The 18942-nt window shown below is 39.7% G+C and overlaps 1 protein-coding gene across 2 annotated transcripts in view; it reads left to right on the top strand.

Moving 5' to 3' along the window:
• Positions 1–18942, top strand: part of LOC146647597 (receptor-type tyrosine-protein phosphatase N2-like) — a 231715-nt gene that overhangs the window by 115585 nt on the left and 97188 nt on the right. For both annotated transcript variants that reach the window (XM_085390215.1, XM_085390216.1), the window contains one exon: positions 7522–7586. In XM_085390215.1, the coding sequence (XP_085246341.1) occupies positions 7522–7586 (65 nt within the window). The remainder of the gene's footprint in view (positions 1–7521; positions 7587–18942) is intronic.

The raw sequence follows: 18942 nt of genomic DNA on the forward strand, positions 1-18942 counted from the left end.
AGTCAGGCGTCGGCTGATGTGAGGTCATTAATTGTTGTGGGCGGTTGGGATATGTTTTCCTGCCGGGGTCCCCGGTGTCATATCGGCTTAATGAATTGTTTATGTAAAGTAACAGAGGTGTTTAATACCTGCCTTTTAAAATGTGAATGAATCAAACGGAGCAGAAGCGAGGAGCTAAATGTCATCAATTAAAGCAGAGAACGCCGTTCACAGCAACGAGCGAGACAAACACATTATGGTTAATATACTGTATATGTGCATCTATAATCCTGGAGTTCAATCAGATATCAGCAACATTGGAGACTGGACTCATGATGTTAAGTTTATATCATGGAAAACAAAAAACAGATCCGTAGCATAATGTTCAAAACAAACAAACAAAAATAATCCCAATTTTAATCACTGAACTCAAACTTTGCTGCTTTGTGGAGAGATTTTAGCCTATTATTAGTCATTGCTTTGATTTTGTGGCACATTAGCTTTATGGTTCAGTTAAGCCACTTTCCTATTTTCCTTACCAAAAGGAATTTGATTTAACAGAGGAAAAAGAAAAAGTATAACAGCAGCTGAAGTGATTAACATACACAGGCCACTTTATTATGTATACCTAGGGCTTCCTTAATTCTCTGGGTCTTAGATTTAATAGGTGCTGGAAAGATTATAAGAGATTTTCGTCTACATCGCAAACAGTTGCTGCAGATTTGTCGACTGCACATCCATGATTGGAATCTGGCATTTGAGTTCAGTGAATTCATTGTCATGTTTAAAAAGCCAGTTTGAGCTGATTTGAGCTTCATGACACGGTTTGCTGAAGGGAGTCATCAGACGATGGGTACACTGTGGCCATAAAGGGATCGCTATGGTCACTAATAATACTCAAATATACTACGGGGTTTAATTGTGTCTTTCTGACCCCACCATCCAAAAGTCGTGAGAAATTAAATCATCAATTTCTGAAATACTCAGCTCAAACCATCGGACACAAACAACCATGCCACATTCAAAAATCACCTTCTTTCTCCACTTGGATGCTAAATTTGAACTTCAGTAGGTTCACCTTTATTGTGACTAGATGACTTTATTTATATGACTTCATTTATTGGCATGATTCCTGCTTTCTTCTTTCTTAGTTTGAAGGACGGGGCGAATAAAGACAGAGCCTTCTTCAGTAAGCTCTTATTTCTTCTCGGCCTTCCCCTCCCTCACCCGCTCTTTATCTCTCTTTTTTCTGTCTATCACATTTCTCTCAGTCTACACATCATTCTTTCTATCCTCCCTCGATGGTCTCTCATCCCCCAGGTGGCCCGAGATGCCATTTCGGCCCCCTGCTTTTGAATTTAATTACAAATGGCATTGTTTTCACGCAGCCCTCCCTCCTCATCTGACACTCACGTTCCCACAAACACACATTCACACAGCACACCGGTCCATGCTGCATCCCAGATTACTGCAGGCAATAACACCAAGAATTAGGGGAGTTGGGGTTGATGATCAACAAGGAACAGATTGAAGGCTGAAAAGTTGATATCAGAAATCAAATTAATGCAAGTGAGAGGGAAACAATATCTAATTAAGATGCTTTTGAAAAAACGACAGGCAAATCAGTTTTGACACAATTACTGGTGACTTGTAGGGTCGATTATGAGATGAAGCGTTCAGATCCAAAATATTTGAATTGCTCTGCGTTTATCACGTAATAAATGAAATTAGATTCTGAAGGGAGACAGGAAACAGTAACCATTTCATAACTGAAGAAATTTGCTTTAAAACACTAAACTGCAAGGAAAAAATATACACAGTGGGTCAAGTTATTTGTTGGACGAACGGGTTGTGCATGAAATTATGTATTAATAATTTGTTGCTTTTATTATGAAATTATGTTTTAATTTCAATTCATTTTATTTATACAGCGCCAAATCACAACAATAGTCGAGCTTTATATTGTAAGGTAGACTCTACTACAATAATACATACAGAGAAAAACCCAACAATCATCAATTTATTACATTTGACAAAGACATGCCAAATATGGTCTGGTAACAAAAACATGAACCCTTGACCCTCCCCAGGATGAGAGGCTGTCTGATGCCGTGGAAGGGATTTTGCTGTGCAGTCAGCCTTCCTTCGTTTTAGAAGGAAATCATTTCAAAGATCTTATGGGCAATCACCTTTATCATCCTGTGATGAAGAATTTCTATCTTTATAAGAGTGGTCTCTTCTGAGATGACAGCACCCCGATTCATGTGCCACAAGAGTGGCTCTTAATAGTTTGACAAGTAGCCTCTAAAAATGCTGCAGCCCTCACAATTGCCAGATCTCAAACCCAGGGGATAATAGCTAAAATCTTATGTTCTCTTAAAAGATCTTATTCTTTTTTGTGCTCTTAGAAAGTCTTTCTTTCTTTTATACTTGAAGAATCCCCATCTCGTGAAAATTACTTTCCCATAAACCAAGTTTGACATTTTTGATCAAAACATTTTTTTGACAAACTTTTCATTATTGTAAGTTAAAAGTTAAAATGCAGTTTAAAATAGAGAAACATTATAAGGAAGAACTCCAAGGAGTTTACACATGCAAAATAAACAATTTGTTACAGTAAAATATCTATCTGTCTGCGCTATGTCCTGTCCTATCCTCATTAACCACAGCATTCTTAATCCCGGCTGGCTTTTTTATTACCTGCACAACATTAATTGATGGTTGTGCTCCTTGGACCAGATCTTGTAGGGACACAGGGAAAAAAAGCAAACAGCCTGCAATATATTTTAATTTGCTCAGGGATTGTTGCTCTCGTGATGAACTAATGTGATTACACCAATGTAGTGTGTCACTGCAGTGATGGCGTTTCACTGGTTTCTGTGCCTTTGAAGGATGGCTGTTGTTTTCTTCTCATTATACAGCTTCTGAAATGTACCCAGGAGGGTGAGTGAGAGGTATAGAGGTTTGCTTCTTTGGGGTGGTGGTTAGTGGTTGGAATAAGGAACCCTCAGTGCTGCAAAAGCATCTATTCTGTTGGTCCAGGACTTGTGGAGCCAGCCTGGGCCTTTCTCTTTTGTCAACAGTGAAAAATGAAGCATTTCTGAATCCCCAGCACTCGCTGTGTTTCCCTTTAGGCGCCTCAGATACATTGAGTTAACATAAAGCAAAATTCAGGACGGGGGTGGCACCGGTGACAAATGAAGCGCCTCTGTGTGTTTTGGAGGGAAAATAAAGGGGCCTCAGTTGTAGAAATGAGATTTGGTCCATGTTACTTCCTTCAGGCCCAATTTTTCCCTGCAGTCCAAATGTATCTGAGAGGTACAATGGAAGATGGAATATTCTCGAAATGGAAAAAAGTGAATAATTTGAGTATAGATCATTTCCCTTCAGCTTGCTCTCAGTCTGCAGTCCATCGCTGCTTCAGTCCCATTTTGTCGCATTACATCTTATTTTCACACTGTGCTGCCTGTCTGGCTGAAAGAAAAGTTGCCAGTCGCTCTGATCACGACACCTTGCCCATTGCAGCTTCTTAAAAATGGATCCAATTTGGGTTTTGGAGAGAACGCTCGCTGGGGTACAAATGAGGCACCTCAGGTCGCTTGTTCACGAGCAGTGCTCTCATTCGACTTGGAGTCATTTGTAGTCTGCAGGAGAGAAGAGGAGTGGATGGTCCGGATAGCTGTTGGCTACATTTCGGAGAGGCCGCGGTGCCGCGGTGTTGGGAGGTCCAAAGACTTGTCGACTAATTAGAAGAAGCTCGCCGCCTGTCATGTTGTCACGCTTGCTGGCCGCAAGGCAAGTCACTCTAGGGAACCAGACGGGTGGCCATGTTGGTGCAGAGATTTCTGATTCTGTCCCAACAAAATCACGTTGGGTGCTTTCATGTTTGTTTGTGTATATCAGGCCTTTTACTCTGATTCTGTATGAGGAATTAAATATGAGTGTTTGTGTGTGTGTGTCTTAGATGTGTCTGCCTTTGTGTGTGTGTGTGTGTGTGTGTGTGTGTGTGTGTGTGTGTGTGTGTGTGTGTGTGTGTGTGAGTGTGTGAGAGAACCCATCACCGACGCTTTCCTGCAGATGCAACTCAAATAGGTTGTGCCTCACCAATTACCAAAGGCACTTTAGACAACAACATCTTTAGTTATTTCACTGAGTCTGGTCCCAAAGTTGCCTGCTGTTTACCGTCTCTGCTTGTGTTTCATTTGAACTTAATTAATCCTTTAAAAGATTTTGTTCAAATCAGTGCATTGGCAGCACTACAACTTGCGTTCATAGAAAGTAGCAGCAGCCTCAGAAAGAAATGAAATCAACAGAACGATTGAAGGCATTTAATGGAATCAAATAAAACCGATTTTATCTGTGAAATGTAGTGAATAATGCATTTTTTTTTTACATGTTTTCCCTCCTGTTCCATGCAAAGTAACACAAATAGACATTTACTTTTCTCTGAAAATCATTTGCACAAGCAACACCAATGCCAAACTGTTTTACGGTGGTACTTTCTGCAGCAATGAGAAATACACCTTCTTTCTCAGTAAACATGCAAACAGTCCTTTTAAAGTATTTTAGACTGTTCAAGAGGTTCACTTAAAATTCAGCCTTGGAAAAGTGCCATGTGGCTACAGCTTTAAAGACTGAAAAGTCATGTTTCCTGCGAGGGGAAGATCAATAATTCATGCGATTCATGTGGCTTCCAAGAGCAAACTAACAGATTATCTCGTGCAACTGCTACACTGCTCTCTGAAGGCTGAGCCATTCAAGAATTCTGCCCGTTGTGGGATGTCACAACAGGCGTCTTACCTTTTTGACAAGTGATGGAAAACACCTGAGTTGGTGTTGATGAGTTTGAAGAATCCTAACAAGTTGCAACCGACGTCTGATGGAGACATCGGTTTTTAACGCTGAACTAGAAGTCTGTTCAGATGCTCCTCAGTGAGCATAAGAGCAGGTGCCACTGACAAACCAATTCAGCCACTTCAGCTTCTATTTCTCTCAGCTGCTGCTGCTCCCTGCTGACAGCACTATTAAGACATGTTGGCCCACTTGGCTATCGCAGACAAGGTGTTCATACGTCTTTGTCTGGGGCCTGGACAAGTACCAGTCAGCCACAACATTAACCCTTCAGCGTCTTTTTATTACAGCGTGACAGAGCTAAACGAGTCCCCTCCATATACCACATGGAAACCAAGGCATTCACATTAAACAGAAGGAAGTGTCCACCTGTGATTGATTTTGGCTTTATACATTCAAAAGAGCTGCTCGTTTGGACTGTGGTGTTTAAGGTCAGCATCTATGGTTGCATAACATCTGGCATAAATTGACCAGTGAATGACGAATTGAAAGACTAATTATTAAAGCCACTGGTGAATTTGGACTGTGGCAGAGCTGGGGCTCTATTTGCATATCCTTCATCTGCCTGGTGTGTCAACAAAGAAGACTCGCTTTCTTTCACCTCACCGGTGTATTCAGATGCAAAGCGAAGTGAATGCAATTACGTATCCTTTCTTTTTTTTCATATCGTTTCTGTTCTGGCTTTAATATGTGCTCTGCTGAATTTTAATTGTAGACCTCCATTTGTTTCCCTTTAAGCTCATGAAAAAAGAGAGCTGTGCGCAGGGTTTAATTCTATTTGTGTGGAAATTTGTTTTAATATTTGCCTGGTGGCAGGTCGGGTTAAAAATTCATATTTCATAAAGTGAAGATATGCTACAGTAATAGCTCATTTGGACCTGCAATGGTAGAATTTATTCTTGAGCCCTGTGGAAGGTTTTCTTTTTTTGTTTTTTTTGGGGTTTTTTTGTTTTTGGGGGGGTGGGGGCGGGGTTAATTTGGTAAATGAATGTGTCTGCGAAGAGCCTGCACGATAACCTCAGTGATTTCACCACCAACGCCATGACGACCTGTCTGGTAAAATCCACATTTCGTTGTAGACCATGCTCTTGCTTTAATTTATGGGATAGTTGCAATAAAGTAAATTCAGAAATATTGCAATGAGAAGAAACTGCAGAAAATTACCGTTACAGGCGAATGTGAGCGATACGATCTTCCTATTGGACTTTAACCAAATCTTTATAATAGGATATATTCCACTAAACAGCCACGACCACTCGCCAAGTGCGCGTTGTAATTTACAACACCTATGGTGGCTGCTTGCTACTGCATAAGCTTGTTATATTTGAGAATGTGAATGATGACATGGATTGTTTTTGTGATCTCATAAGAGGCCCTTCTTACACCAGTCCTGTTGTCAGATTTCATGGTGTGCAATCAGTGAACCTTAAAGAGCAGTCATGGGTATGGCTGAATAAATATTCCCTTTTTGTGTCTGATAATTAAAACACTTAAAAGACTGAAGAGGCAGTGCTTGACGACATCAATCTGAATACAAAAAACACTGGAGAACAGTTCCAGCTGTTCAGCTAGCCGTGTTTCACTGGTATGCATATAGCACTTTTTTACTTATATTTGGCATCACAAGCCACAACCACCCACTGATACATAACTTTACTCTATGCCTACTTTATTCTATTCTTTTTAAATGCTTTTTACTTGGCAAACATTAGGGGGTCAGTAGGGTTTCAGTGTCTCCACCGAGGACCCTTTGTTGTTACTGGACATAAAATCCAATTGAACCTTTTTGGCATATTGCAGTTCAAGTGGTCTGAGTGGGCACTAGACTCCCGTGCCTCCTCTGGCCTCTCTTTTTAGACTTTAGAAAATGTAGCTCGTGACAGTAGCATTAAGCCAATTACAGGCCTTGTCAGACTAGATCAGGTAAAGTAGTGTAGGTATTATATGAAGTCCAAAAGTCCAAAAAAGACTTGGTTTTGAAGAGGATAGAGCTAGTAAAGTTTCAGAGAGGGGGAGTGTGGTAGATGGAGGGCTACCTGACTTTTGTTCTTCTCTACACCAGAAGGATTGTTTGCGAACACTGTTCTTACAAACTCTCTATATCTCTCTGATGTCTTTGTGCTTCATAATGCAACGATGCTTCCATAGTTTCTACAAAGGATCTTTATCAATCATGTGTAAATTAACCAAGCTGCATTTTCAAGGCATTTCTATAAATCATGTTCTGGTTTTGCTTATACGTCATGTGTTAAGGAGGAGGAAGGAGGAAGCATTGATTTTTTGTGAGCCAGTTGAGCACAGAGTTTAATAGCTTGTTTGGCAGAATTTGTAGCATTGATTAATAGTCATGACTGTACACACATGGATGCCTATTATGCATTATTGTGGACACTGAGGATTAATCACATGTTAAAGTTAATCTACACTACCTGTTTGGAGGAACAATATGCAATAGACATTGTTGTTACGTTTGAAAGTTATTGCAGTTTTGTTCCGTTGCCATTGTCACAAAAATGTTTAAAAAATGAACATTGCTTTGCTGATTTAGCATTATAAACTTTTTCATATACGATGTTTTTGCCGGGGGCTAGAAAAGTATTCATTATTATTTTCTGTAAAAACATACTGTTGGACATTTTTCAGTTCATTAATCATTGTGGGGGTTTTCTCTCTGTTCTTTCCTTACCATAGTCCAGAAGAAGGTGTCTTTAGAGAAGGAAGCCAAGGTCAGCATCCTGGAGGCTGGGATTGCCGATGTGAGTACACACTTTACTTTTAGTTTTTGATTTGAGGCTAATCAAACGTCCACGTGATTAGTGAAGCAAAATGTGACAGGAGTCTCAAACCCAAATGAAATGTATGAAGGTGCACTCATTACCTACTGCTGCTAAGTTTGAACTTCAAATTTCTCAAAATGTCTTTCCAGGCTGTAGCATGCAAACACTTTTCACCACAAAACCTTGTGCATTAGTGCAAAAAAATGCATAAAATGTATGAAAATATGAAACTCATTTATTCTAATTGGTAACTCACATTCCTCATATTTGTGTTTGATAGTAACTGTAGACACTTCTCAGAGCAGCTGAGTCATCGCAGAAACGACTTCATGAAAAACAGAATTTCATTAATCTTCCTTTACTTTCCATCTCTTTCCTCACTGACTGTCACTAATGATGCACTGCATTCTTTATAACTCCACTTGAGTAAATCAATTAAAAACAACCCACACAAACAAACAAACAAACAAAAAAGCTATGCAGCACCAACAGTAAGGTCTAAGAGGGGTCTTGGCGCGTGATGGCTGCTTCATCTCTTCCACCTGTCTCCATCTCTCGCCTACATGGCTTTCATCTCCTAGCATTGCTATTCTCCACCATCTCTGTAGTAAATACACTGCTGAGCATCTGCACTCCCCTATTGATTCAAGGCTTAGGCTGTACCGATGATGGCGCGCCATTCACCATGCTTATCAAAGTGGCAGGTCTGAGGGAGAAATGGTTGGAAAAGGGGGCATAGTAAGTGACTGAGGGAGAGAAAGACAGAAAGAGTTGGGAGGTTGGAAGAAGGGAGGGATGGCATGGAGAGTCTTTCAAGGTGATCGATACCTAGCTGCAAACAGCAGCCAATTATGGCCAATCGAACCTCAGTTGTAAGAGAAAGAGAGGGAGAGAAGCAAAGAAAACCCCTTTAGCTCAGCCTGCCACACAGAGGCAAAGCAAAAACTGGCGAGTCGCAACCTGCAACACAGCATCCATCATCAACCCATACAGTGTTTATTATAGTTTTATCATACTCTGTAAAATAAGAATATTAGCATACTACATCACAGATGACAGGTTAAAAATAAAAAATAGAAAAGTTAGTCTCTCAACAGTGCAGAGGAGATTATTTGTTTTCTCACAGACATGAAAACTTGACTTGAACAGGCCTGCAGGTTTGAGAGATGAATTCTCATTTTCACATTGATGCCTGTGTATATTTGGAATGGAGATAACATGAAAATTTATTGTTGCAGCAGAAGAGGTAATGGGAGAAATTGCATGCAATAAAACCAATAAAGACAAAACAGTCCAGCATTAAAATAGATCATAAATTATTGTGGGGTTGTATAACTTTACGCACCTGAATTTCTAGCGTATTAAGGTGGCAAATGAGTGAGAACTACACGGGAACGGTATGTCAACTTTAACGGAAATATAAGGATTTTAAAATGCTCTCATTAAGTTACAAGATAAAAAAAAAAGTGTGTTTTAGGCTGTGCCTGGATTTAGAAGATGGAAGATGTTGGAAGGACATCCCATAACTGGAAGAAAACTGAGTATACAACTGGTATTTGAATGAATCAGCTCCACAATATCTAAAATCCAAACTTCTGTTGTTACACACAAAAAATCCCTTTACTTTGAGATTTTCTTGGACACCTTGTTTAATCCAACTTAAACACGGTTTTGCTTGAGCTAAAACAGTGCTCCAAATATCTGTGCTTTAAAATCATCACATTGCTGTTCTGCAGCATTTATATCTAGTTCAATCGTCTCACAGTGAATCAGCACATCTCCTGCTGTTCGTTGTGGCTCGTTCATGATTTGCGACTACACTGAGCTACTACGTTTCAGAGGAACTGCAACAGTAGTTCTGAAATGTGTTGTCTTTCTAATTCATGACACCATTGAAGCTTCAGTAAGCGTCTTATGTATTTGTTTGACATATCCCCGAATGAAAGCTGTTATTATGCGCTGTAGTTACCATTTAAAACTACTAGTGGCTGTGGGGACAAGTACATAAAAAATGCATTGGTATCCTTTAGATGATGTGGAAGACAGCACATTGATAACCAAGAAAACCGACTTGCAAGCTTGAAATTTTAACCCATAGGAAACAGTTTTGAACAGCAAGTAAAAACACAGCAAAAAGTATACTCGAGTAAATAGGAAAAAAAAGCCTTAAACGAGACTCCAGTTAATTGACTGCCATGTGTGCCTGTCTCATCTGTCTTTTAAAGTGGACAGAGTCCTACAGCTCATTTTGGGATTGCTTAAACAGAGGAATTAAAAGCCCATATGAGATTCTAATTGAGGACTTCTTGAAACATCTGCTTTAGTACAATTTAGAAAGAAAACATCATAGAAAACAAAAACTATCCTGTGAGCTCAATGTGTTCTGATTTTTAGCAACTTATTTGACCCTTACTCGAGGGCACAATCTCTTGCATTTTTTTTAACAGTAAAAAATGCAGGAGATTGTCTTCATCTCTGTTTGACCTTCGTCCATCTCGCCGTTTGCTCACTTAAATTACAAATCATTCCATCAAAGCACTAATTTGCAAGCTCAATACCTTTGATTTGTGGACTGTGACCTAAGTCCTGCTCTTTCTTTGTCCGCATCATTGTGGCGAGCAGCTTTATGTTTGCCATTAAGAGCTCTAAAGCCTTGAAGCTGTTTGGATGAACTGAACGACATCTGAAGCGTCATAAAATTCTCATTTAAAACTTATCCTGCGAAACACTGTTGGAGGAATGTGAGTAAGTTCTTGAAAGTAAAAAGAAAACATTTTGAGGATTTTTAAAAATCTGTCACTCTTCTGTATTCAAGGTCCGGATAAACTTTGGTATCTGTTTGTTAGGGTTGCAGAAATCTTGTGGCAATGGTATTCGGAGATGCATAAATGTCTTATTTGTGGATGTCCTGTTTTAAAGTTGGACATTTTACACCTGCTTTGAACCCTGACTTGCTCTTTCAGACTTTTTGTAGCGGTGTTAAGAAAATACATGACTTCTGTGTATAAAGGTGAGATAACACTCACGACTGCAAATGGTGGATTCTTGTCAAGAGACATAACATAAGTCATCTTAATGGTTGTAGTCCCGAGTAATGCTCATCCTAAATCAGAAGGGACGAGGGTGTTGGGGCTACAAGGACGCTTTTAATTTTGAGAGATTCATTAAATAACCGCCGTGTTCTCATCCCAGGGAGTCAAATACTGCCGTTCTCTCATAGATGCTGGCGCCTCCGGAATACGCACAAGTGCCCCTTGGCATTGTTGCGGTGATTCACTGGCCACAGCAACGTTGAGCCTCGAGACATAATGGTCTTCTTTTGAAGAGCAGTGAAGATCGGAGGGATAATGTTGGACTGTCACAAGTTTGTGAGCTAGGCCGTGGTTTGCGTCCTGTTTGAGAGCTTTGCCTTTTGCTTTGTTTTCATTCGCTAATCTGTTACCCTTTTATTTGCAGCTCGGTTTAATTTAGGCACAAAAAATGCCCACAATGCAAACCCTGCAGGTTATAATATGACACTGGGCCAGTGTGGTTTCTTAAAGTGCCCCCTTTGGCCATTTCAGAATTAAATCTTGTCCCACACCATAAATGAATGGCATTAAGATTATTTTATCTTATCCGTGTGTAAATCTTAGAGGTTCTCAGCTTTAACAAAATCTCAGGTTTTGTTATTTTTGGCACTATCAGAAAGGTGATAATTCTTCTTTATGCTGATTATTGTCGCTGGAGTGGTAGGTGTGCACGCATGAGGAAGCAAAATAATAGACTCTAACCTAATAGAGAGTGCATCTTCCAATGACATTAAATTATACTTTGCCCCTGCAGTACCCTTCATTATCTCTCACTCTGACTGCCGTTAATTTACGTAGCTTCAGGATTGGAAATCATTCAATCACCAAGGCCACGGAGAACATGGCACAGATTTCTCCACACTGAGACTTGTGTCCAATTAAGTGAATGCATGTTTGTTGGGAGGGAAGAAGGTGGAAGATAAGGTTGCTGCGGCAGCAACCATTGTCCTGTAGTGGCAATATTCGCACGCTACCCCATCCAGCTCACTTTTTCACTGCAAATAAAGGCACTTCCAATCTGTTTGAAAGAGCTTTTTCACAAATAGAGGAGGGAAATCTAATGACACAAAAAAATTAAAAAATAAGAAACAATGGGAGTGGATCACTTTTTCCATCACAATTCAATGTAATTGCTATTTAAAATACAGGGCGGGAGCAAACACTCCCTTTTACCAGAATGCCAAAAGGCCATTTGCCACAAAACGGCTGATTTAATACAACTTTGAGGAATTAGATCTTTTGCAGTTTTTAGTTGTTTTTTGCAAGAATCAGGCATTTTATGATCCCAGTATTTAAATTTTGAGCTGCATTGATGATTAAAAGTGAAAACATGTTAGCTCATTTCTGTTTTCCCTTCCACAGTGATACATAAACTTAAACACTTGCGGTTAACACGACATATAATTGTCACATTGCATTATGTTTCTGGAAACCCTGTCTGGATCCTTATTAAGGAATGTAATCATTACCTAAGTCAGAGTTTTTGAACAGCATTGCTCTGGGAGACTCTTGAGTGAGCACTTGAATGTGCAAGACAAGGGTCATGTGACAGACACTGGTTGCCAAGGTAGCGCCAGCGCTTCTGAGCTTCTGCGGTATGGCTAATTGCTTTTTTAAAAATAGCATACTTAGCAATGCTAGAAAGAAGCAGTCTGTGGATTTCTCTCTTTGTCACTTGACCCCTACACACCCTTTAACAGCCTCACGAAAGTAGTTGTTTAGTTGACTGAGCTTAATCAAATTTCAACAATAGAGGTGACAGACTGGGAACAAATGCTTATTCCAGCTGTTTTTCGAAAACACATAACGACTTTTTGTCAACTGAACTGCCTATTTGATAACCTTACATGAAGTGTACTAGTATGAGGCAGGAAAGAGTTAGATAAAAATTAATTGCCTAATAGTGTTGAATGGATGCCACCTTCCTTTTTACAGACATTTGTGTATTACCTTTATTTAAACAAGGCAAGCAAAGAAGAGCAAGCTCTCGTTTTCACATATATATCAGTTAGACAAATCAGGTTTGAAATATTTTATTACAGTGGCAGAATAAAACAAAATTTGACATCTAGGCTCAAAGCTCTTCATTAAATACAAGTGTTAGTCAACCTTTTGATGTAACATTTGTAAAAAGGCTTAGTCCAGTTTGCACTATGCATTATTATAATTACATAGAGGTGGAATGTAATTTCCTTATAATCCACGTTCACAACAGAATATCTGGATTTTGGGATTCGTTCTCATCCCTGAGATGGTGATGAAAAGAATTTCTGATCCTGAAGTGTTGTTTGTTGTCTTGCTCTATACCAGTGAGTCACAACAAGCAGCTTTCATAATGATTTCACTGAGAATACATTCCTGTCTGCGGTCTCGGTGAGCCGAGTGATAGCATCACTCGTAATGACACAGTATTGTTGTCTGCAGCCTGCCCAGGTGCCTGAATAGAGAGCTGGATTTGAATGAGAATATTCATGAAGCAAAGAGACTCACATATTGGATCAAGGTTGTCTGTTGGCCGATGCATCCCATTGCACCTGCAATTTTTATCACAAGGTAGAAAATAAATGATTAAAAATCAAACCACTGCCATGCATGTGAGCTGTGTACATATATGCACCCAGGATGGACCTGCATGTGTATGAAAATACACCGGAGTTCTTATATTTCTATCTGTGTGTGTGTGTTTTGGGCATGCACTCATGCATCCATCTGCATCGCCTGCCATAGATATTCAAATAGCTCCATGTGAAAAATTGAATCAAGAGGCTGTTGAAGTGCTGGCTCTTCTTTTTCTCTGCGGCCGTGACGCGGCGCGTCTTTGATATGGTAATGACAGCTCGCCACACGAGCCCTGAGGGCCAGATGCATGCTGAGATGTAACCCAGGTGTCTGTCAGATTGTGTGGCCTACCTGGTTACAGGAGACAGTTTGCTTACTAAAGAAAAGGGCAGATTTGTTGCTTCGACTACAGAAAAGTAATATTTTAAAGATTTTTCAAGATTTATTCTTTCTTTTTTATAAAAGAATATATTTCTGGAATATTTTGTCGTAAACTACTCCTGCTCGCATTAAATAATATAGAACACATATTTATGCTTATTCTTTAATTAATTTAATTTAGAGAATTTTTGTCACCTTGTTAACGGTGTGAGCTTTCTGAGTGTTTTCTGGTTTAAGCTGTGGCTGTAATTGCCAAGATTCTGCACCAGAAAAAGATATTGTACAAGGTCCCACTGTGATTGCAGCTACACAAAAACTTCTCTTCTTGAATATCACATCTTTCCAGTCTCTTATTAAGTATTGTGGCACTGCTGTAGTGAGCTTGAATGGACATTTACAACACGACGGAAACAGCTATTTAGACGGCTTGAAGTTGCACATTAATTTGTCTGATATGCACACAGTTGAAGCTAGCTGTTACTGGAATTACGCATATAGTCAGAAAACACTGTCTGACACGCACGGCATTTACAAGCTAAAGTTTATCAGACTGACTCCACGATGTTAAAATCATGTGTTTCCTGCTGCATGTGAAATGTGGCAGGTGTAACTGAAAAGGTCAAAAAAGCTGCTTTTTCCCTCTTTGGACAGCCTCAGCCTTTTCTTTTTGCTAATTTTGGTAATGGCTAATTGTATCATTCAAATTAGACACAACTGAAATAGAAATAAGCTGCCAAAATACAGTGATCAATGCTATATAACTATATAACTCCATCTATTATTAAACTAGTCTAGACCAATAGTCACAGAAGATATAACCTCATAGCACTTGTAGGAAAGTGAAATCTAATTAAAAAAAAAAAAAGCATTACTTTGATAACCTGTTGCTTCATTAGTGTGCATATGATATGATATGAGTTTCTACATTATGTTTTTTGGGGTTTTTTTTTTATTTTCTTCCAAATCTTAGTAGATTCCTTTGTAAACTCTCTACAGCTGTGGCCCTACTGGTTTTATTTGACATCAATATCATGTATAATTTTGATGCAGAAAAAGTTGAGCATTCTCCTTTTAAGCATTCTGTGTTTTCTTCACTGCCCGAGCGTGTCGCTGCAGCTTAGCATTTCCATGTTTAGCCAGCCCCGTCTCACACCTCGTCTGGATTCCGTTCAGACTGCGAGCTACACTTCAGCAGACCGGCAGTCTGCTTACAGGTCGCTGGCGGACACCCGCTGGGCTTTCTGGCAAACAGCATGGCACAACAGACAGCTGGCATACAATGTTCACGCCCCCCCTCCTATTTTCCCCAGGTGCTAAATGGGCTGTTAGGTACAGCTGAGGTCATCCACAAAAAGTGGTATATGAAAATAAAAGCCCAGAATTTCAATGCACCTCGACGGTCTGGATCTTTCTCTTGGGCAAAAATGCATGCCCAAGAGGCTGCGCTCAAGCAAACAAGGCGGGTAATGACACTAGCATCAAGCATGGTATTATGCACCTGTGGGCTCAGTCTAATGTCCTTAATAGTGGGCTGTAATTTGGACTGGACACACTGCATCACTGTTGTCTATACACATCATTGAGCAAATGATCTGATACTGTGAAATGGCCCTTCTCATTAACTACGTCTCCTGCCCGATTAGCCAGCAGTATCTAGGCATGATTGTTGGTAACTGGTGTTGTTGTCGAGTCACTCGTTAACATAAACAATTCAGTGTCTGCAAATGCAGAGGAAGATCAGAATGTCTCTGTGCTTATTTTTAATGCAACTATATACAACAATCAAACTTTAACAACAATCATATAAACAGTTCATTAGCTTAAATGCAATGTTGTGTATGGTGCATCAAAAAGTATTGTGCTAGAGTACTTTTTTGTTGGAATGAGTAACATAACACATTGTTTGTGCAATTCTCACAAGCTGATAGTGGCTGATAAGTAAGCTGATGCCTGACAGCTGCTAAGAAATTCTACAATATACTTGAAAGATGAGCCTGCGTGCTAAGCACAGCTCTAAAAATGAGCCAACATGATTGTGCGTCAGTCCTTCGCAGGGCCTTTGCACAGCTTTGCAGAATGTCTACATGCTGTAGCCGTTCAATGTCACCAGTTGTCACAAACAACCAGTGCGCAGCCTACTCTTCCTTTAGTGTTGTTACTCTTTCAATCAACCAAAGAAACCAAAGATGTTCTCCCTCTACACGGGGAACTTCGCTGTCACTCCCTCCCTGTTCTGATCCTATTTTCAACCAATCAGCATTCGACCCACTCACAGCATCTTCCATGTTGAGCTCCACTCCTTCTGTACATAGATTGCGTACCCATTATTTTCTTTTTACGTAGCCAAACCAAGTAGACACAATTACAGTATCGTGAATCTAGAGAGGGCCGAACAAGGAGAATGGAGCTCATGCTACAAAACACCAACATGTGGCTCTTAGTCCTGCATGCTTTACATCCCCTGGACATAACAGCAAACATGCAGAAGCTAATTTTAAAGGAGTGATAACATAAAAGTAATACAGTATTTGGAATATACAGTATAGTCAATATAACAGATTACTTCAATTACTTCAAACAGATTACTTTGGTTGCTAACAGATTGTTCTAGTTGTAGTAGTAAGAAAGTAATTTTTAACAAATGTAATCTGCAAAGCCTCAATTCAACAGAAATACTTTCAGTGTTGGCATGAAATATGTAGTCATTTACTTACTAACCACTTTATATTAACACAAGTATCTCTAATATTGAACTCCAAAGCATCTTCTCCCATGTGTAATATCAACTATGTTTTACACACAAAGGAATTGAAAATGAGATGCTCCACGTTTAACTTGAAGTCACAGAGTTCACACAGATGCTGACCAAACAAGGCAAAACCCCGTCTCTGGTTGGAAAGGATTAAAGCAAAGAAAGTTTAACTGTTCAACTTGTGTTCAGTCTCCCAGCCTGAAACTTTTCATCCCCATATACACACCCAGTGTACTTCATGCTGCAAAGCCAAATTCAGTTGAGACTAACTGTATTTTTTAATTTAAGTGCAGATCCAAAGATGCCTTATCTGAGTGATGTCACTCTAAATTCACCATCTAAATATCATAACGATGGACAGTCAGAGAGTTCAGGCCAATGAGATCCCATAAAAACGTTTTTCAGAGATAAACACATTATTATTGAAAATGTATGGTAACCTATGAGCCTGTCCTATACTTTGCATTCTACAAATGTGGTCCTGACATCAGGTTTGGTTTTGGTCAATCAGCTTTCAATCTCTCACCCTGCTTCGCAGTCATAGCACTTTTAATTAGATCCAGCATGGCAGAAATTCACATGACGTGGAACTGGATGACATTAGGGGCTCTCTAACCCAACTTGATTTAGAAGAATATGATTTTCTCAAAACTAATGATATGGATTCAAATGTTAAAGGTGCACTGGTGATTCTGCAGTGGTGGAAGATCAAACTTATTTTATCCATGCTCCACCTCTCCACCAGCCTCTTTTTAGTGCGGTTCTAATGACAAACAACGCAGACAACATAACGTTGTTGGATGTAAGGCAGTTTACAACATGCAAACCTTGGAATGCATAAAAAAGACGAGAACTATGGTTGTTCTTTTAGACACTGAGTCTTGACTTCAAATGAAATAGTTTAGCAGCAGAGAGTTGTTAAGTCTAGCTGCAGCTGTTTGCTGAAGCTCTTGTAAGCTCATGGAGACATGGGCAAACATCATATACCTTCACTTATCCAACCCCGGAGCTACTGGTGGGGAAATTAAAGGAGGGAATTGGATTTGGATTGAAGTAAAAAACAACAACAAAATAAACAATTACTGCTAACAGAATAATAACATGCATGTGTTTACTAGCAAAGAAAGAACTGCAGAAGAAGATAGAAAATGCACATATGCAATGCTACAGAAGTGTCTCTGTAATCTTGTTGGTTGTTTATGTGTTGACGTGGTGCTCTTCGTCCTCTGAACATCTGCCTTCCCCAAATCCCTTGTTCTGCCGGTAGCAACAGCGGCACCACACACTGCGTAGCATCTGCTGCTAAAGGTTTCTGTTAGCTGGGAGGGTGGTTGCTCGTCTGCAGAGTGTACCGGACACTGACAGGCAGGCTCACAGACAGCAGGCACAGTGCTCCCCAGGTGGGCACAGAGAGGTCTGTCAGGACCCGGAGGCTCAACCGTAATTACCCCCACCCACCACAACAACCATTACAAGCTCCCTTGAATATCTTCCTCCCTCCATGGGGTTAGCAGAATGCATCAGAGGCCTGTCTGATGTATGCTGCAGTCCTACAGCTGACAGAGCTAATGTGTGATGGTGGACTGATCTGTTTATACAGCTGTGGAGTGGGTGTGTGTGCAGGCGGTGTGCACAGTGCTGGCTCTGGGAATGCAGAGTGAATCTATATGTACATAATTGCATGCAAATCACAATGCAAACCTGCAGAAGAATATACAATCTCTGTTTGCAAAGAGAGCTCAGTGTCATTAGGTGTTTCCAGACACTAAAATGTGAAGACTTGCTCCCTTTCTGTATTCATGATTCTGTATTTCAGACACTCGACTGTTTAATACACAATCATGCAATTTAAGGAGCATCAATCAGTGCTTGTTAAGCTTTTGATAGCCATTTCTTAAACATTTTGTTCCACATTAATTACCAAAACAAAAGGATATTAAAATCATACATTCTAAAATCAGTAAATAACATGATTATATATTTTTAAGTCTTTGATTATTTGGCATTAAGGACAGGAGAGTATCCTCTTTGGTTTGTGGATGTGTTTGTGACATAGCATCTGCAGCATCATCCAGTAATCCACTAGTCCACAGGAAATAATGTGAACAAAGTGTCATTGTAGCATCACAAGCTGCCACACCGTTACCAGAAATGTGATGTCAAAAAACAAAAACAGAAAATTTAAAATGTTTTTAAATTAATTAAAATAATTATGTTTCTGCATCATAGTCAGTTGTGGAAGCCAAATATCTGTGTGAGGCTAAACTAACCTGAACAATTTTATTTGCTCATTCAGCTTAGTTGATTGTCACTGGAATAATTTTTGTTAAGTTAATTGTATTTCTCACCTCTCCAGTTTATAATATAATTAACCAGGATGCCATCAGTCAGCTATGTCATACTTAAAACTGGCAGCTAAATGCTTGGAAAGAGCCAATCACTGTTTAATCTCTATGTTCTAACTTTTTTGTGTTGCAGTCTTTTTCAATTTAGTAAACACAAATTAAGCGATTACAAAATTACATTAAAATATCAGCTCATTCTTCCTACCCATGAGACACAATTTGACATC

This window comes from Rhamphochromis longiceps, linkage group LG18 (assembly GCF_057381845.1).
Source record: "Rhamphochromis longiceps isolate RC_006_pf linkage group LG18, R_longiceps_female_GT1.1, whole genome shotgun sequence".
NCBI lineage: Eukaryota > Metazoa > Chordata > Actinopteri > Cichliformes > Cichlidae > Rhamphochromis > Rhamphochromis longiceps.